The sequence below is a fragment of the Erythrolamprus reginae genome, chromosome 6, assembly GCF_031021105.1.
Source record: "Erythrolamprus reginae isolate rEryReg1 chromosome 6, rEryReg1.hap1, whole genome shotgun sequence".
In the NCBI taxonomy this organism is placed as follows: Eukaryota; Metazoa; Chordata; class Lepidosauria; order Squamata; family Dipsadidae; genus Erythrolamprus; species Erythrolamprus reginae.
This window is the reverse complement of record NC_091955.1, coordinates 41,744,996-41,765,421: the sequence shown is the minus strand read 5'-3', so window position 1 is coordinate 41,765,421 and position 20,426 is coordinate 41,744,996. Positions and strand designations below refer to the sequence as shown.

At 47.6% G+C, this 20,426-nt stretch overlaps 1 protein-coding gene across 2 annotated transcripts in view; it reads left to right on the top strand.

Annotated features, from left to right (window-relative positions):
• PPM1H (protein phosphatase, Mg2+/Mn2+ dependent 1H) overlaps positions 1 to 20,426 on the top strand; it is a 206,473-nt gene that overhangs the window by 33,211 nt on the left and 152,836 nt on the right. Inside the window, exons 2-3 of one of the 2 annotated variants that reach the window (XM_070755616.1) lie at positions 7,307 to 7,475; positions 11,842 to 12,186. In XM_070755616.1, the coding sequence (XP_070611717.1) occupies positions 7,307 to 7,475; positions 11,842 to 12,186 (514 nt within the window). The remainder of the gene's footprint in view (positions 1 to 7,306; positions 7,476 to 11,841; positions 12,187 to 20,426) is intronic. The other variant, XM_070755617.1, reaches the window with a different exon arrangement.

Here is a 20,426-nt window from a genome sequence, read left to right as displayed (position 1 = left end):
GGATTTTTGGAAGATAATACTTAGGGGTTCAGCAAGAGCAGAAGAAAGTTTCCTTAGGAAGTATTCCGGTTCCGGTGGGAGGAGGAGGGTGGAATATAGCTCCACCGGATTACGGCTAAACATCAAAGAAAAAAATATAGGAATCCCCCGTTGAGTCAGCAAACCTGCTTTGAAGTTCTGGGGAGGCGAAGTGTCCCCGTTTCCTGAAATCCTAGATTCGGCGGTGTTCGTGGTGGTGGCGAGCTGTTTGGCCACGAACACGCCTGGAGTCGGGTTGGCGGAGACACGGAGGAATGGCGGCTGCTATTTACAACTGAGCCGCGCTGCCGGGAGTGAGTCGGGTGAGTCGGAGAAGGGAAGAGTGGAGGACCGTGACGGCCAGGGAGAGGGAGAGAGAGCCAACCAAGAAACAACTGGCTTGGACGACCCAGACTCCGGGTGTAAGAAAAATTCCCCAGACCATGAGAATAAAAGCTAAAAATCTTTTATTAACCACATGATATATATATCATAGAAACATTTATCAAACATAACACATATCAAACATAACATACAGATCCCAAACATACCAGTGTGATAATATCACACTGGGACCAATTTGAAGTCACAGGTATTTTTACCCGTCTACCTCAAAAGGTAGAGTACCTAACTTCAAGTATCATCTTTTATAGTAGTTTCATGTCTAATTAACACCCCCTTCCTCCTGTCCATATATGGGGTTGTCTTGCATCCAATTTCATCATAGTTCCTTGGAACTCTTTAGATTAATCCATCAAGTTATTATCCTGTTTATGAATGTTTCTTGGCCTAAAAAATAGGATTTCTTCATCTTGATACAGGATGTAAACATGTTATTGTACTGTTTGTTTTTCTGGCAAGGACTACTGTCCAAAAGGTCGAAAGTTTAGTACTCCAATAAGAGTGTTCCGTATCTATCTAGGCCTTAGATGCCTAGATTCTATAGATAATTCTCTCACCGGGGGAAGCCTTTTTTGGAGGAGGTCTCCTGAAGCTGATGGTCCCCTGGAGGGGTCTCGAGTGTACAAGGAAGGACAGCTGACGGGAGGAGAGAGCGTGCACCGAGAGGAAAGGAGAGAGGGGAGAAAGAGGGGCGACGTCTGAAATTGCCCTCCCCCCACTGCATAGACCCGAGATGCCAAGGAGCTGTATGGTGGGAGCACCCGCCGCCGGAGGGACTATGGAGGAATGAACTAGTGGGAGGAAGGAGAGGAATGAAAGAGGAAGGAGGAAAGAGGAACTGAGACTGAGACAGTGCCTGAAGCTCGCCCTACTGGGACCACATGGAGTTTCTATTAAGACCTTATAAGACTGCAGAGGGTCTGGAGACCTGGAAGCATTGTAAGAGCAGAGGAGTGGAAGTGACTGAGAACCCAGAGAAAGACCTGAGAGTGCCAGCCAGTGGCAGTGGCTGGCACCAAAAACTTGGGACAAACCTGAAGAACAACAACATGCCAGGACTTCTCCCTCAACAACATCTTTCCCCTGATCAATTCTTTTCCCCCCAGAACTCACCTTTAAGAACTGGTGTCAGTATTGCTGACTTGATGGATAGTTGATTTTTAATTATTTCCTATATTTTTTAGCACTTTAGAACTTTGCACTTTACCAACTTCAATTAATAACTAAGCTCTGATTTTATATTATTAACTATTAATCTATGAACTTTTTTATTCTCTATTTTATATTGTGATATATATTATTAGTATTTTAATTATTATTAATTTAATTCATTTTAATATTACTAGGGGGTTTCGTAATTAATGGATGATTGGGGTAGATATGGGATGAATGATTGGTATGAATGTAATGGTTGGGGCGGGTGGGATTATGGTATGAATGAGATAAATGGAAACAGTATGAATGATAGATTTGGCCCACCTGACGCCAGAGAGGCAGGAGGGGAAGGGGCACTAATCTCTGGGGTGACAGAGGGTCAGAATATTCCGGTGTTGCTGGGGAGAGGCAGATATGGCGGGAGCCACAGAGTTAGCCGTTCCAGGGGAACGAGGGACCGTTGCTTAATAACGGTCCCTTGTTCTGGCTCTGTGAGCTCAATCTTGGGTACTGGTGATGAGTGTAATTCTGGCCCTGGGCTCAGGTTGCTGCTGCTTAATGCCAGGTCGGTGGTAAATAAATCTCTCCTCATCCGGGATCTGATCCTGGATGAGGAGGCCGACCTGGCATGTATTACTGAAACCTGGCTGGGCCCAGAGGGAGGAGTTCCTCTCTCTGAAATTTGCCCAGCTGGGTTTCAGATATGGCATCAACCTCGACCCCAGGGAAGGGGGGGAGGAGTGGCTATTATAGCCAGGGAGAGCCTTTGCCTACGTAGACTCATTGCTCCAGAGATTGCGGGTTGTGAGTCTCTCTTGATGAAGTTGGACTTAGGGGTTCAGGTGGGCTTGTTTCTCACGTACCTGCCTCCCAGCTGCGTATCAAAAGCCCTGCCTGTGCTACTCGAGGAGGTAGCCGGGTTGGCGGTGGAGTTCCCCAGACTTATTGTCTTGGGGGACTTCAATCTGCCGTCACTCGGCGAAGCCTCTGGACTGGCACAGGAGTTCATGGCCACCATGACAGCCATGGACCTGACTCAAGTAATACAGGGTCCAACTCACAAGGGAGGACACACACCCGACATTGTATTCCTCTCTGAGCAATTGAGCAATGGTCTGAGACTAAGGGGCTTAGAAGCATTGCCTTTGTCATGGTCAGACCACTTTCTACTACGGCTTGACTTCCTGGCTCCAATCCTTCCCCGCAGGGAGGCGGAACCAATTAAGATGTTCCGCCCCAGACGCCTGATGGACCCAGAGGGCTTTCAGACGGCGCTTGGGGTTATTCCAGATGCACTCGTCCACAGTTCGGCGGAGTCTCTTGCAGAAGCCTGGAACAAGGCTGCAGCGGAGGCTCTTGATCGGATTGCGCCTTTGCGACCTCTCCGTGGCGCTAGACCCCGTAGAGCTCCATGGTTCAACGAGGAGCTCCGGGAGTTGAAACGCCAGAAGAGACGTCTAGAGAAGCAATGGAGGAAGAGTAAGTCTGAATCTGATCGAACACTTGTAAGAGCTTTTATTAAGACTTACAAAGTGGTGCTCAAGGCGGCAAGATGCGCGTATCATGCCGCCTTGATTGCATCAGCGGAATCCCGGCCGGCTGCTCTGTTTAGGGTGACCCGCTCCTTAATCAGAGGGGAGTTGGGGAGCCCTTACAGAGTAGTACCGAGGATTTTAACACGTTTTTCGCTGATAAAATCGCTCAGATCCGGGCGGACCTCGACTCCAATTGGAAAACAGAGTCGGCTGACAACGAGTCAGTTGAGGTGACTGGGGCACGTACTTGTCCATCTGTCTGCGAAGAGTTTGATCTAGTGACACCTGATGAAGTGGACAAGGCCATTGGAGCTGTGAGTTCCGCCACCTGTTTACTGGATCCGTGTCCCTCCTGGCTGGTTTCGGCCAGCAGAGAGGTGACACGGAGCTGGGTCCAGGAGATTATCAACGCTTCCTTGGGGAGGGGATCCTTCCCATCATCCTATAAAGAGGCGCTCGTGCGCCCCCTCCTCAAGAAGCCTTCCCTGGACCCAGCCGTACTTAATAACTACCGGCCAGTCTCCAACCTTCCCTTTATGGGGAAGGTTGTCGAGAAGGTGGTGGCACTCCAGCTCCAGCGATCCTTGGAAGAAGCCAATTATCTAGGTCCCCAGCAGTCGGGTTTCAGGCCCGGTTACAGCATGGAAACTGCTTTGGTCGCGTTGATGGATGATCTCTGGCGGGCCTGGGACAGGGGTTTATCCTCTGTCCTGGCGCTTCTTGACCTCTCAGCGGCTTTCGATACCATCGACCATGGTATCCTTCTGCACCGGCTGGAGGGGTTGGGGGTGGGAGGCACTGTTCTCCAGTGGTTCTCCTCCTACCTCTCCGGTCGGTCACAGTCGGTGTTAGTGGGGGGTCAGAGGTCGACCTCAGGGGTCGGTCCTCTCCCCCCTGCTATTTAATATCTACATGAAACCGCTGGGTGAGATCATCCAAGGGCATGGGGTGAGGTATCATCAGTACGCTGATGATACCCAGCTTTACATCTCCACCCCATGTCCAGTCAACGAAGCAGTGGAAGTGATGTGCCAGTGTCTGGAGGCTGTTGGGGCCTGGATGGGTGTCAACAGACTCAAACTCAACCCGGATAAGAGGGAGTGGCTGTGGGTTTTGCCTCCCAAGGACAATTCCATCTGTCCTTCCATCACCCTGGGGGGGGAATTATTGACCCCCTCGGAGAGGGTGCGCAACTTGGGCGTCCTCCTCGATCCACAGCTCACATTAGAGAACCATCTTTCAACTGTGGCGAGGGGGGCGTTTGCCCAGGTTCGCCTGGTGCACCAGTTGCTCACAGTCACTCATCCCCTCATCACCTCGAGGTTCGACTACTGTAATGCTCTCTACGTGGGGCTACCTTTGAAAAGTGTTCGGAAACTTCAGATCGTGCAAAATGCAGCTGCGAGAGCAGTCATGGGCCTACCTAGGTATGCCCATGTTTTACCAACACTCCACAGTCTGCATTGGTTGCCGATCAATTTCCAGTCACAATTCAAAGTGTTGGTTATGACCTTTAAAGCCCTTCATGGCACTGGACCAGAATATCTCCGAGACCGCCTGCTGCCGCACGAATCCCAGCGACCGATTAGGTCCCACAGAGTGGGCCTTCTCCGGGTCCCGTCAACTAAACAATGTCGGTTGGCGGGCCCCAGGGGAAGAGCCTTCTCTGTGGCGGCCCCGACCCTCTGGAACCAACTCCCCCCGCAGATTAGAACTGCCCCTACTCTCCTTGCCTTTCGTAAGCTCCTTAAGACCCACCAGTGTCGTCAGGCATGGGGGAACTGAGACATCTTCCCCGGGCATATACAATTTATGAATGGTATGTGTGTATGTACGTGTGTTTAGAAAATGGGGTTTTAAAATATTTTTAGTAGAAATTTAGATTTGTTGTAAATTGTTTTTTTTTTTTTCCACTTTGTTGTGAGCCGCCCCGAGTCTGCGGAGAGGGGCGGCATACAAATCTAAATAAATACAAATACAAATACAAATACAGAGACCGTCTGGTCTGGCAGATAGGGAAGGTTTGAGGTCACGGATTGCTTTTTCTACATGGTCTACAGTGAAGATGATTTGGGTTAGGTTTTTTAGTGGGTTTGAGATGCGATTTGCGAAGATGAGGGAAGAGCCATTGCTGTTAACAAAAACAGAGCCAAAAAAAGAGTTGAAGAGGTTGGCTTTGGATGGGTCATCATGGTATTCTTTGTTATTGGGTCCTACGAGTGGTGGAATAGGTCTGGAGTCATTGATTTTGTTGTTGACGAAGTTATAGAAAGCTCGGTTAGACTTGGTGCGAAGGAGGCTTTCCTCTTGTTTGCTGTGATAGTTGAGGCATTCTGCTTTTATTCGTTGGCATATGCTTTTGTAGCGGACTTTAAAGTTGGTTACTGGGCTTTTTTTGTTTCTACGCCAGAGGGATTTTTTTTGGTTTGTAGTTTTTTTATCGAGACAGGTATGTTATTTTTTCGTTATTTTATTTTGCAAGGGGATGGACGTGTGTTTGAGATATCAGCAATTTTTTGCTTCCACACATGTGCGGAAGCAAAACATTGCTGAAATCTCATGTGTCCTCTCACGAGATTTTGCTTCTGCGCAGGTGCAGCAAGCAAAAAAGACCAAAAATTGAGGAAAAAAGATGGTAGCACACAAAGGACTGGCACTGGAGCAATTGCATGCAAATAGAACAATCTGTCAGCCCCTACCAGAATGGAGTCACCTACTTCACCGGTAGCAACCCATCACTGGATGGTACTATTGCAATATATAAAGATAGGACTCAGAATACTTCCTGGACTGTTAAGAGAGTACAGATCTAGAAAGGGTAGCAGTGGACAATATCACAAGTTTGTCTTCTAATAGAGTATTTATGAATTGTTATGACTAAATGATGAATAAAAAACAAACAAGAAAACATTTGAATGTATATCTTAAAGTAAGTAAGTTAGTTAGTTTGATTATTTATTCATTCATTCATTCATTCATTCATTCAATTTTTATGCAGCCCTTCTCCTTAGACTCAGCGCAGCTTACAACATGTTAGCAATAGCACTTTTTAAGAAAGCCAGCATATTGCCCCCACAATCTGGGTCCTCATTTTACCCACCTTGGAAGGATGGAAGGCTGAGTCAACCTTCAGCCGGTGATTAGATTTGAACCGCTGACCTACAGATCTAGTCAGCTTCAGTGGCCTGCAGTACAGCACCCTACCTGCCACACCACCCCGGCTCTAGTTAAGACATTTATTTAAGACATTAACATTTACTAAGAAAGTTTGTGGACTATCAAGCTTCATGTGTCAGGTTTTAGTAAAAAAATACCTGAGTCATAATCATTAGAAAAAGTAATTTTTTGGACTGTGAGCATATTTAATCTCACATAATACGTGAGAAAATATTATTTTACTGAAGGAGTAGTAGATCCTTGGAACAAACTTCCAGAAGACGTGGTTGGTAAATCCACATTAACTGAATTTAAACATGCCTGGGATAAACATATATCAATCCTAAGATAAAATACAGGAAATAGTATAATGGCAGACTAGATGGACCATGGGGTCTTTTTCTGCCGTCAATCTTCTATGTTTCTTAAAATGTGAAAAAATTAGTTGGGCCTAATGTGGTGGGTCTAAACATTTGTCTATGTGAGCATTATAATGCAATTAAATTAATTATCAAACATCACTAGAATTTGGCAGAAATTCTCTGCCAAAATCTTGTGAGAGAGGAATCCTAATTGTGTATAAACCTTGGCAATTTTAAGAGTTTCTAGTATTTAAATTTTTATTATAGTGTTCATATCTGCATCTACAGGTATAATTTATGGTTGTAAAACGGTATCTCAATTTTTTCATACGTTTTGGATGCATTTTCATTCCGTTCTTTAGAATTTTTGAATGGCTTGTTAATGTTTGAGGGAGTCACTAAAGTAATTTTGCATATCTGATCTCTCAAGCATTGGATGAAATTTTTGTTTTAAAAAGAGCTCCTTATGAATGCCAAACAGCATAAGGTGGATCTCTCTCAAATCTGAGTTTCCTTGTCCAGGAATTACTGTAATTCTTAAAATGTTATTTATTTCATGTGTTACAACTTCTGTAAATAGCATTTTGTTCAATGGGGCAACTCCAATGAGTTAAATTCATACAAACAACAAATTAATTTTTGAAAAATATTCTTTTGATTGTTCTTCTTTCTTCATAGAGTGATCAATGCAGGGAAAAGTACACATAATGAGGACCAAGCAAGTTGTGAAGTACTTACGGTGAAGAAGAAAATTGGGACAATTAATTCAACACCAAACAGGAATTCCTCTATTAAGCGGAGGTCGTCATTGCCCAATGGGGAAGGATTTCAGTTGAAAGAGAATTCAGTAAGTCTCTGTATCTTCTCAGTGATTCAGCAAGACAATTGGTTCACCTATAAATATTTCGGTACAAGAACATACACACAATGCACCTATCCACACACATACATTCAACTAATGTTTTCTTAACAGGTTTCCTAAAATGTGAGCAATACTGCTGTGAAACATATTTTAGAGGGCACTGTTACTCTGCAAATTGAATCAATTGGGGGTTTTTTAGTCCATACTACAAGTCTGGAAACTGAATAAAGTAATCACTGCATAATTATTATTACACTAAAAGTGTAATAATGCACAATTATTTAAGAGCCGGGGTGGCGCAGCAGGTAGAGTGCTGTACTGCAGGCCACCGAAGCTGACTGTAGATCTGAAGGTCAGCGGTTCAAATCTCATCACTGGCTCAAGGTTGACTCAGCCTTCCATCCTTCCAAGGTGGGTAAAATGAGGACCCGGATTGTGGGGGCAATATGCTGGCTCTGTTAAAAAGTGCTATTGCTAACATATTGTAAGTCGCCCTGAGTCTAAGGAGAAGGGCGGCATAAAAATTGAATGAATGAATGAATGAATAAATAAATAAATAAATAAATAAATAAATAACATGCTGCTGGAGGTGAGAGTTCCTCAATCCTAGTCCACCCAATCTTTTTGTTGCTAAGTGGCAAACATTTGTTTGTTTGTTTGTTTGTTTGTTTGTTTATTTGTTTATTTATTTATTTATTTAATTAGATTTGTATGGGCCCCCCTCTCCGAATCCTCGGAGCAGCTCACAACAGGAATACAAAATACAAATCCATTGATTAAAAAGCAAAACAGTTAAAAACGTTGATTAACAACACTCCTACAACCCAAACAAACTACTGTATACATAAAACGGAGCGGCTAAGGGGAATCAATTTCCTCATGCCTGGCGACAAAGGTGGGTTTTTAGGAGTTTGCAAAAGGCAAGGAGGGTGGGGGCAGTCTTAATCTCCGGGGGGAGTTGATTCCAGAGGGTCGGGGCCGCCACAGAGAAGGCTCTTCCCCTAGGTCTCGCCAGACAACATTGTTTTGTTGACGGGACCCAGAGAAGGCCAACTCTGTGGGACCTAATCGGTCGCTGGGATTCGTGCGGCAAAAGGCGGTCCCGATGGTATTCTGGTCCGATGCCATGAAGGGCTTTATAGGTCATAACCAACACTTTGAATTGTGACCGGAAACTAATCGGCAAGCAATGCAGACTGCGGAGTGTTGATGTGACACGGGCATATCTTGGAAAGCCCATGATTGCTATCGCAGCTCCATTATGCACGATCTGAAGTTTCCGAACACTCTTCAAAGGTAGCCCCATGTAGAGAGCATTACAGTAGTCGAACCTCGAGGTGATGAGGGCATGAGTGACTGTGAGCAGTGACTCCCGGTCCAGGTAGGGCTGCAACTGGTGCACCAGGCGAACCTGGGCAAACGCCCCCCTCGCCACATCCGAAAGATGTTTCTCTAATGTTAGCTGTAGATTGAGGAGGACGCCCAATGGCAGTCCATGCACGCTATTGCGCATGCGTGTGCCAGTACCCATAACGTAACATGCCTCCTCACATGCTCATGTAACCCTCTCACACATGCATCACACTTCACATGCACCCCATTCAGAGTTTGGTAAAAATTGTGGAGGTGCAAAGTCAACTGCAGCCAGCCCGACACTCCCACATGACCCCCACCATGCCTTTTTCCAGCTGATCCAAGCCAGGGAAGGAGCAGAGGGTAGGGCAGGTGGCTCCCAGCCAGAAAATGCTCTCTCTCCAGTCTGGCAAGAGGCCAGATTTGCTGAGTCAGAGATTCCCTGAGACTTTCCTGGAAATGGACAACCCTGCGACACTCAGGAGCCCTGTTGTGCTAGGCAGAGGGGCTGCCCTCCAACAGAGCCCTTTGGTTGGGGCTGTGCCAGCATCTTTTTTTTAGCAGTCCTGGAGGCGGCAGTCTGGAGAGTGCTGCCTCCCACGCCACAGCTATGGCTGAGGCAGCTGCTGATTCTCAGCACTTTCTGCTGGGGAGGAGCTAACCAGCTGGCCAAGCCTCTGCCCACGAGCGAGAATGGAAGGTCAGCCATCTTTTTTGTGCCTGGCTGGCTCCAGGCGCTCATTGGAGCCTTTCGGATTTTGCTCTCATCTTCCCACACTCCAGGAAGGAAGTATCAGTGGCAAGCCTCTTTACGGCTGCAGCGGCAGGCAATGGGCCCAACCACAGGCTGCATGGCGCCCCCATCCCATCCAACTCCCTGCCATGCCTACTGCCAGTTGAGCTGGGGGAGGAGCAGAGAGCGGGGCAGGTGGCCGCCCAGCCAGCAAATGCTGTCACGTGTGCCTGAGCCATTTCCCTGCATTTCTCATACACAGCCATGCCATGCCTCCTAAGAAAAGCACCAGCAACTGGAAGGGTGGAAGAGCAAGAGCTACTCACCCTCCTCCCAGGATTCCCTCATGCGCCCTATCTTCTCCTCTGTTTTTGCTGCTGCTTCCACAAGTGCACATATGACTGGCCACTGGGCGGGTCACTTGCCTGCCTGCCTGCCTGCCTGCCTGCCTGCCTGCCTGCCTGCCTGCCTGCCTGCCTGCCTGCCTGTACTGTGGTTGTCACAAGGAGAGCAAAATTCGAAAAGCTCCAGTGAACACCTGGTGGCGATGGAGGAAGAGAAGGCGACAGCCAGGCCCACCTGCTTTTTGGATCTCATTCTCCTTGCTGGGAGACTTGACTTGGGCTCCTTTTCTCCCTTTTCCTGCTTGGGTTTTGGGACACCTTCATGGAAATCCCAACCCTGGTAAGGGTGAAGTGACCAGGAAGAAGCAGGAGGCGAGAGGAAGCACAGGTGGTGCTTGGAAGCCCAGATTCCTCTCTTTGTCTTCTCATGGTTTGGAAGTCTGGAGGGGAGGGGAGGAGAGGAGAGGAGAGGGGAAGGGAGGTAGCAGCTGACGTAAAAATGGAGCCAGAGCTGTGCTGCCACTACTGCCTCCCTCCTCCCTCCAGGTCCAGCACCACTGCCACCCAGTAGGAGAGAGCTTAAAAGCTGAGTCACTAGTCAGCTCCCTCCCGAGGTGGAAAGACGCGCTGTCAAAGCCCACCATGGTCACTAAGGTGAGGAGACCATTCCAGCTGGCTTCCCATCTCTTCTCCTTCTCCAGCTTGGCTCGGCTGGCAGCAGGCCTGGCAGGGGCTCGGCGGGTGTGTCGTACGCCTGCCGTTGGGCCCATCCCCCTGCTGCTGTGGCTGCAAAGAGAGTTGCCACTGATGCTTCCTTCTTGGGGTAGCGGGGCTGTGCACAAGGAACACTGGGAGCTGACTCAGGCACGGGGGCAGCATTTGCTGGCTGGGCAGCCGCCTGCCCCATCCTCTGCTCCTTCCCCAGCTCAGCTCTTTGTACCTCCACCATTTTTATTGAGCTTCCCCCTCAAAAAACCCAGACCCAACAAACATCCATTGTTTCAGCCAAAATGGAATTTGCCTGTCACTCCTTCGCAGAACAACTCCAGCCCTGATGCATTCTAGGACCCTACCTTTGGCGTGCCTTCACAGCTGCTTTGCTGGCCCATTTTGGCTCTGGCAGCAGGAAACGGTGGGGTGGGGCAGCCCGGCTCTGGCACTCCGCAGCTCTGCATACACGAACAGGTTTTGGGAGAGCCTTTCCTGAAGTCTAGGGAGGGCACAAGTGGCCTCCCCCCTCCTGAAGGCCAAAAATCAGCAGTCCAGCTTGTGCCTGCACGCTGGAGCTGATATAGGACAATGCATCATGTGTCCTCAGCTATGGCTCCGTGTGCCACTTGTGGCATGCGTGCCATAGGTTCACCATCACAGCCCTAGAGCATTTGTTTTAACTGTATGGTGAAGATCTTCCTGTGTGCTGTATGTAGCAATACAAGTGAGACATTCTAGTTGAGGTGTTTAGACTTATTAGTGAAAGTTCCTTAAAAGCTTAATGAGTTTTTAAGGAAAAGATTGACCTGGATTCTTGACAAATCAGCACGAATTGGATGTGAGCCAAATGCAATTGCTGATTCAACTTGAACAGATGAGTTGAGCTGATTTGACAGTTTAAGATTAAATCTCCATGTTATATGTAGACATATTCATACCTACGCAAAATAAACTTCCCTAGTGGATAAGAATAATGTTTTTGTCTGAATGTTTTTCAGAGTTGGTTCACAAAACGTTCTTGCACAAGCAGAAAAAGAAGTAGGATATAGAGCTAGATCAAAAGTTACGTTATGCTTAGATTCTCCTCATATATTTTCCTCACTGAAAACTATCTCAGTCATTTGGGGAAATCTATGAACATGCATTTATTCTACTAATGGGAGAGTCATAGTGAAATATTTCCTTAAAAAATACTTTTTTCCTTAAACAGGAATTGGATAGCATCTCTTTTCATTATTGGTCATTATTTGACGGCCATGCTGGATCTGGAGCAGCTGTGGTAGCCTCCAAGTTGCTGCAGCATCATATTGTAGAACAGTTGCAGGAGATTGTGGATATCCTAAAAAACTCTGCTGTTCCACCTCCAACCTGCCTGGGGGAAGAGCCAGAAAACATGAATGCCAACAGCAGAACTCTAACTCGGGCAGCCTCACTGAGAGGAAATGTTGGAGCTCCAGGTTCACCTGGCACTCCACCTACTCGCTTCTTTACAGAAAAGAAGATCTCACAGGAATGCCTTGTCATAGGAGCTATTGAAACTGCATTCAGGGAAATGGTAAGTATAGTATAGTTTGATACTTTAGACACTTCAGGTACTTGCGCTAAAAATCCATTTTTAGTGTTTCAAATGGAAAAAGTTTCAAAACTCTTTGCACCTTCCTGTTCTGTTCCATTACTATCACTAATCTTCATCAACATCATCTTCACCCATTATGTGCACTCATGGTGAAGTCTCTGGATTGGCACTGCTATGGTTAGAATATTTCAGGAAATGGTTCAATAATTTTAAGGTTAAAATGTATCTTTTCTTTAAATTTGATATATCTGTTGCTGGTTTCCTTTCCTTCTACCCTTCATAACAAGTTCCAATAAGATATACAGTGATACCTCGTCTTACGAATGCCTCTTCATATGAACTTTTCGTGATGCGAACCCGGAGTTTAAGATTTGTTTAAGAACCATATTCACCTTACGAACCCGAGCCCAGGTGCGTGGGCTCTCTTACTGCGTGTGCGCTTTCTTACTGCCGCAGGGATTCCCCTGCCTTGTGACTCACCGCCGGGATTTCCTATTTGTTTGCCGCCCCTGCCAGGATTCCCCGCCTCCTTTTGCTTGCACTGGCAGTCCTGAGGCGGGGAATCCCTGTCACGGAATGTAAAAGTCCGTTTGAACTTTTAAACCGAGGAGGCAATGGAATTCAGAGTTCCAAGCATGTTATTCAAAAACAAGCTTTCTTTTATTATGAAAGTAAAAATAAACATTGGGTAGACAAAAGAAACAAAACTTACATCATGGAGTCTTAATGCAGATAGCAAGAACAAAAGAACAACGGAGCAAGAAGGCAGAAATGACAAGGCAGGATATTACATGAAATATGGGAGGAGATTAATGACAAGGCACACATGTTAACTCTTTAATTACTGAATGTCTCTGAGGCTGCCAATATTCAGCGTGACAATCCCGGCCGTGGCAAGGACCCACGCTTTGCCTCAGACCAAGTCCCTGGGTCACCCCATCGCCCTGTCGCCCTAAAGCAGCGAAGCCCCCCGCTGCCACTTTTGCCTGATCCTCTGCGGGGGGAGGAGCTGCGCCTGAACCTGGAGCCTGCTTAGGAGTCGCTGCCTGCTTGCTTCCTCTCGCTTGTTCTACCGCAGCTCTTTCCCCCCCCCCACGGAGGACAGGGCAAAAGCGGCAGCAGGGGGCTTTGCTGCTTTAAGGCGACGGAACGATCCAGGGAGAGCCAGGGAGCCTTGTCTTAGGCCGGAGCACGGCTCCTTGCCACAGCGGGGATTCCCCACCTTAGGACTGCCGGTGCAAGCAAAGGAGGCGGACAATCTTATTTCCCATTTGCTTGCCACCCCTGCCGGGATTCCCTTCTGGGAGGTTTTGTTCGGCTGAGCTCCATTGAGCTCATATCTCTCTCTCTCTCTCTCTCTCTCTCTCTCTCTCTCTCTCTCTCTCTCCTTCCTCCCTCCCTCTCCCTCCCTCCCTCCTCTCCCTTCCTCCCTGCCCCACCTCTTAATAGACCCTCCGTAGGGGATTTGGAGTCTCCCCGGGCTGTTTGATGCTCCTGCTCCCAGGAAAGCTGGGTTCTGTCCTGCGATGCCTTCCGGGGGCACCAGCCACTATCCTCCCCTGCCCCGGAGATGATGCTTATGGGCCCTGTGCAGGATCTGCGCATGGCGCCCTTTTTGAGCTTGGGAAGGCAGAGGAAGAGGAGGAGGAAGAAGAGGTGCGGCTCCGGCTTTGGGTCCTGCCCGCCTTTCTCCTCCCTCGTGGCTGGGCCGGCCATGCCTCTTCCCAACCTCCCTCCCTCCTCCTTTTCCTCCTCCTCCTCCCGTCTCCTGCTCCCGACCGGCTGACAGCTCCCCAGCGTTTGCTTTCCTCTGCCGCCACCAGCGCCCGGCTCCTCCTCCTCTTCTCGCTTCTTTAGAAGATGACAGTCAGGCGGAGGCTGGTGGAGTCGGGTGTGTGTTGAAGAGGTCTGCGGCAGAACCGGGGGGAGCCGTGGCCACCACCCTGTGGAAGAGACCTGGCTGGGAAGCTCCCGGAGGTGGCCTTTGCGCCCCCGGGAGAGCAAGCAGCAGACGTGGGCTAGGGTCTTTCCCCTTGGGGCAAAGGTGGTGGTCGCGGGGTGGCTTTGCTGCAGACATGTGCCTAGCCACCGCAGCTCCCCCCGGTTCTCTCGTGGACCTCTTCCACACACCCCGACTCCCCGCGGGGCCCGAGCGTGCCATCCCTGGGGCAGGGCAGGAGGGCAGCTGATGCCCCTGGAGGGCATTGCAGGACAGAACCCACCTTTTCGCTTCTGCATGACAAGGCCTTTGGGTGCCTGGAAGAGAAAGTGCGCTGCCACCACGGTGTCCTGAGCAACACAGAGCCTTCCCAGAAGCCTCAGGGACTTCGGTGGAGCCCAGGGGTTTTCCGGCAGCTACCTGTCAGCCTAAGTTTTTGTCACTTGCGAAGAAGCCGCGGAACAGAGCAAACAATTCAACAAGGGCTGCTCCCTGCAGGGAGGGAGAGCTTCACCCTCTGCTCTCCTGAAGGCGTTTGCTCTGTTCCGCGGCTTCTTCGCAGGCAATGAAAGCTTAGGCTGACAGGTAGCTGCCGGCTGACTGGGCGTCCCTGGGTGGAGCACTGGCTTCCTCCACTGGTGCTGGGGAAAGGCTGAACTGCCCCGCTCCTGGCTTTGTGCAGGTCTTCGGGGAGGGCCGTTTTACCCTTCTGCTCCTGGCTTGGTTCAGCGTCGGCCACCCTTGCCAGAGGGCTGGCAGCGTATCCAGCCACTTAGCTAATTGGGTGGCTTGCAGCCACAAATCCTGGACCTTATCGTCCCACAGAATGCTTTTTCCCATGGCTGCCCTCATTCTAAAAGCCTCATCAGATTGAAGCCATGCTGTTCACTCAAACTCAAAATATGCCCTCAAAATGATATCCATATATTTCACTAATGAGGCCCCCCTTGACAAATCCTTCTCTAGAACCACAGAATGAGAAATGAGTAAGGCCATGTGTCTAAACATTTTTCCACCCTGTGTTTTTTAGGGCGCTCCTCGTTCTTATCCTTATCTTTGTTCTTTTTAGGGAGTTCCCTATTCATAAAGGAAAAAATATCAACATACTTATCACTCCAGATTTTTTCCTTTGTTGAGGATTACAAATGAAATCCTAACGGAGTAGCTGTTCCACCCCATGGAATTGCCCCCAGCTGGACTACTTCCAAATTATCTTTTGTTCCCTGAGTGTGGGCTTGCACTTGCATTCCCACTGCTTGCCCTGAATTAGTTCCTCCTGTTAGCACTGTGACTGGGCCAGTACTACTCTCGCCCCTGCGAGCCACCTGGTTAACTGCAACCTGGCCAGATGTGTTGTTAGGTTGTGTTCCCCACACTTGTGAACAAACCGTGCCCGGCCCTAGACTCTGTCCCACCAATATGTTGTAAACTGTGGCCCTGAGCTAGCTAGCTCTGGCACGTGTATGCCCCTTGTGTTGAGCCTGCTGCTCCCTTTACTGCACCCCTATGGTACTCACCACTGTCAAGAGCTGGTCCAGCACCGTGTTGAATTGGGGGTGATGTGATTGCCTGCTGTGCTATTTCCACCATTGAAGAAGGCACTGCTTGGGAAGAGGGGCGGGGTCTGATGGCTGTGGCAGCAGGAGCCTTTCCTCTCCCTTGGACCGGATCCTTCCTGAAGGGAAGATGACACATGGGGCACTTCCATGGGTCTGGTAGGGATCTGCATGCCCCCCTAGACGAACTGGTCTGGTTTCGCACTGACTATAGTGTGAAGCCGGCCAGGCAGCCATGCCTGAGCTGACGTAGCCGCGGAAACAACGCAACGCCGGGATGGATAGATGATTGATAACATCTGGAATGAGCTGGAGGTGTTACTTACAGAGAAAAGAGGGATCTAAAGCTGTGCTGGTGAGTTAAAGCTGCCGAAAGGGATTTTGGATTTTTTTTTCTGCACGATAGAAACATAGAAACATAGAAGTCTGACGGCAGAAAAAGACCTCCTGGTCCATCTAGTCTGCCCTTATACTATTTTCTGTATTTTATCTTAGGATGGATATGTGTTTATCCCAGGCATGTTTAAATTCAGTTACTGTGGATTTATCTACCATGTCTGCTGGAAGTTTGTTCCAAGGATCTACTACTCTTTCAGTAAAATAATATTTTCTCATGTTGCTTTTGATCTTTCCCCCAACTAACTTCAGATTGTGTCCCCTTGTTCTTGTGTTCACTTTCCTATTAAAAACACTTCCCTCCTGGACCTTATTTAACCCTTTAATATATTTAAATGTTTTGATCATATCCCCCCTTTTCCTTCTGTCCTCCAGACTATACAGATTGAGTTCCTTAAGTCTTTCTTGAGACGTTCTATGCTTAAGACCTTCCACCATTCTTGTAGCCCGTCTTTGGACCCGTTCAATTTTGTCAATATCTTTTTGTAGGTGAGGTCTCCAGAACTGAACACAGTATTCCAAATGTGGTCTCACCAGCATTCTATATAGCGGGATCATAATCTCCCTCTTCCTGCTTGTTATACCTCTAGCTATGCAGCCAAGCATCCTACTTGCTTTCCCTACCGTCTGACTGCACTGTTCACCCATTTTGAGACTGTCAGAAATCACTACCCCTAAATCCTTTTCTTCTGAAGTATTTGCTAACACAGAACTGCCAATACAATACTCAGATTGAGGATTCCTTTTCCCCAAGTGCATTATTTTATATTTGGAAACATTAAACTGCAGTTTCCATTGCTTTGACCATTTATCTAGTAAAGCTAAAACATTTACCATATTATAGACGCCTCCAGGAATATCATCCCTATTGCACACTTTAGAGTCATCGGCAAATAGGCAAACCTTCCCTACCAAACCTTCCCCTATGTCACTCACAAACATATTAAAAAGAATAGGACCCAGAACAGACCCTTGTGGCACACCGCCAGCTGCAAATCCATTGAACTATCCAGGGATTAAGTCCAATCTTCACTAATTTATCTATCAGCTCTTTATGTGGAACCGTATCAAAGGCTTTGCTGAAGTCCAGGTAGGCAATATCCATGGCACCACCTTCATCCAACACCTTTGTGACATAGTCAAAGAAATCAATGAGATTAGTCTGACATGATTTGCCTTCAGTAAAGCCATGCTGATTTGGGTCCGCTCCCCAGCTCCGCTCCCCAGCTGGGAAGCGGCCCCAGCAACAGCGTGGGCGGGCGGGCGGTGCCCGCGCGCTTGGGGACATCCCAGCTCCGCTCCCCAGCTAGGAAGCGGATCTAGGGAGTCCCCACCGCGCGCGCGTTGCTGGGGAAAGCACGCGCGCTTGGGGACATCCCAGCTCCGCTCCCCAGCTGGGAAGCGGATCTAGGGAGTCCCCACCGCGCGCGCGTTGCTGGGGAAAGCGCGCGCGCTTGGGGACATCCCAGCTCCGCTCCCCAGCTGGGAAGCGGAGCTAGGGAGTCCCCAAGCGCGCGCGCACCCCAGGCGCGAGCAACGGGGTGGGCGGGCGAAGGGCGGGCGGCAGTGGAAGCAAAAACACCATCTGCGCACGCGCAGATGGTGTTTTTACTTCCGCACCGCTACTTCGCTAAAAATCAATCATCGCGTGGGGTCCTGGAACGGAACCCTCACGATGATCGAGGGTTCACTGTATATATATTGAGGATATATATATAGATATATAGAAAATAGCAACATCCTGTGACTGGCCTCCCACCTGTTCTACTACCTGTAACCCCGGGCCTACCACTAATTCATAAACACTATCTGTATCAGAGTCCTCAAGTTCTTCATCATCCTCCAACTGACCAGGAGTATGTACAACAGATTAGGGAAAAATGTTACTATTTTGGGGGGGGTTCGATGGAAGATACTTTTCTTGATAACATGATATATAATGATTATGATTTGTTAAAGTAGAAATGATATATTGGTATAGTGGAAAAAAATGAAAGGAATGAAGCGAATGGGAAATACTTTTTGAAAAATATTTAAAATAATACCCTTCTTTGTATGTATACTGATATTGTTAAAATTAGATTAAGATTAGGATATGAATCTTTTCTTTCCTTCCTGGGATATAAAGAGAAGTAAACTTGGAATTTTCCTTTTTTAAGGGCAACTTGGACAAAATGAGGGTCTTAAAAGAAAAGTAAGAATGAGCTTAAGAATATAAGAAATGGATTGTAGCATACCGGGATAGTTTTTGGTAGATAAACAGCAAATAGCCACAAGAAATTGAGATAGCTAATAGCACTTTGAGATCAGGGCAAAGGAGAATATCTGAAATCCAGATGATAAGATTTGAAAAGGAGGTAGCACAGGATGAATGATATGTACCAGAATAAAATTGGATAAATAATTAGGAAATTTGGATTAAGAATTTGGCATTTGTTATTATATTGTATTGTATTTTAATTTGAGGTATGTGAATTTGAATCTCTGTAAGGTGTGGAAAAACAATAAAAAATTTATAACACACACACACACCCAAAAAAGAAGAAGGCACTGCTTGTGCCCCAGGTGGTCCAGGCTGGCTGGATCCTATTGCCATTCCTGTAAATTGGCTAGCCTCGGAATATGATGCCTCCGTGGCTCTGGCAAGATTCTGGCCTGCTCCTAAGGCTTGCAGTTGCATTAAAATGGCTGACAAATGTTGCATGGTTAAACCCATATTGTTGTTCCCAGACCACTCACCGGCCGCTCCTGCTTGAATCCCCTCATTAGCGAGCCTAGCCCTGAGGGAAGGAACCGGAATTCTCTTAGAGCGCCTTGAAACCCCGGTCCTTTTGTTTCCCCTGGCTGTAGCCATCCGGGCATCCATATATACCTTCCCGGCCTCTTCTCTGGTACTTTTGTGTGGGGCTGCTTTTGTTTTATTATTTACTTATTTATTTATTTATTGGATTTGTATGCTGCCCCTCTCCGAGGACTCGGGGCAGCTCACAACATATCAGAACATCATAACAATACATTTAAAATCCAATTAATATAGCTAAAAAGACTTAAAAACTCTAATATAATTTTAAAATTATATTAGAGTTTTATTCACCATTCACTCAAGGAAACATACTAAACATTCGTTGATCAAGGGGCTAAGATCTAATGGCTCCTGCCTGTCCTTTTTTTAGGCACCATATTAGTAAACTAATCAAAGGCCTGTTTATGAATGTCCTATAAAACAAGAAACTTTATGCAATGCCTACGCTTTTCCCAAAATGCTTAGATCTGCTGACAAGAACCCCATAGTAGCTCTAACTATCTATCCAATGCAAGGAAAAAGTAAGAGGCCTTTTCACTAAAACCCCCAAAGGTCCGGATCAGAATACAGTATCTAACTCTAATATTCTGATTCAAAGGCTTACAGTCCTACAAAATCCTCCCACAGCCCCCAAATAAAACCAATAAAACCAAAAACTTCCCCAATTAAGAGTAAAATACAGCAATGAAACTTAAATTCTGTATAAATGCCTGTATACCTGTGAGAGGAAAGGGATTTGAAAATATCCCCTTCAAATCCCTTTAAAAGGAGAGTTCTTCCTCCACTAAATTAGACCTGGCTACCCAATATAACTACTTTTAAAAATCAGAAGGTTGTAATCCTATAAAACCCTCTCAGATTAAGCCAGGAAGAGTAGAAGGGGAAGGTAGCAGCCCCTCAAAGGAAAAGGCAAGCCCTCGTAGCTCAAATAACTCTCCCTCTTCATACTTGCTGTACTTCCTGTTTTGCACAGAACAATTAAATGTAGTGGTTTGTAGTCCCCAACAAATGGTCCCCAGCCTACAAACTCAAATCAATCCAACTTTGTAAAGCCCACAGTTCTCCAAGTAAAAGCAAAATCTCAGCAATCTTAACTCTTTTTGTTGCAAACCACAGCTATGTGGTCGTCGTTCTTGCTGGCCGCTCCTCCCACGCCCAAGAAACAATCTTTTTCCAAGGCTTCAGTGAAGGCTTTGATTAGAAGTCTCAGGCAGGCTCAGGCAGGTTGTTTTCAGCAACGATCCAAAAAGAGGCTTCCAACGAAGATCACAAGAGGAAGCTACCAGGGTCGGGGGGTGGGGGGATTTAATTGCCTTGCCATTCCACCCTGCTCCCTGGATAGGCTAGCGCATGCCTGCGTCAAGCCTATCAACTGTTTGGGGGCGAGCTCATGCTTCCGTCCGAGCTTGCCCCTACCACGTGATGGAGCCCGTGCTTTCCATCTCCTTTGGCAAACTGGGCAGTCAGGTAAGACTGCTCACCCTCAACAGTTGCCATCCAACCTGACTAAATTTGACAGGATTTG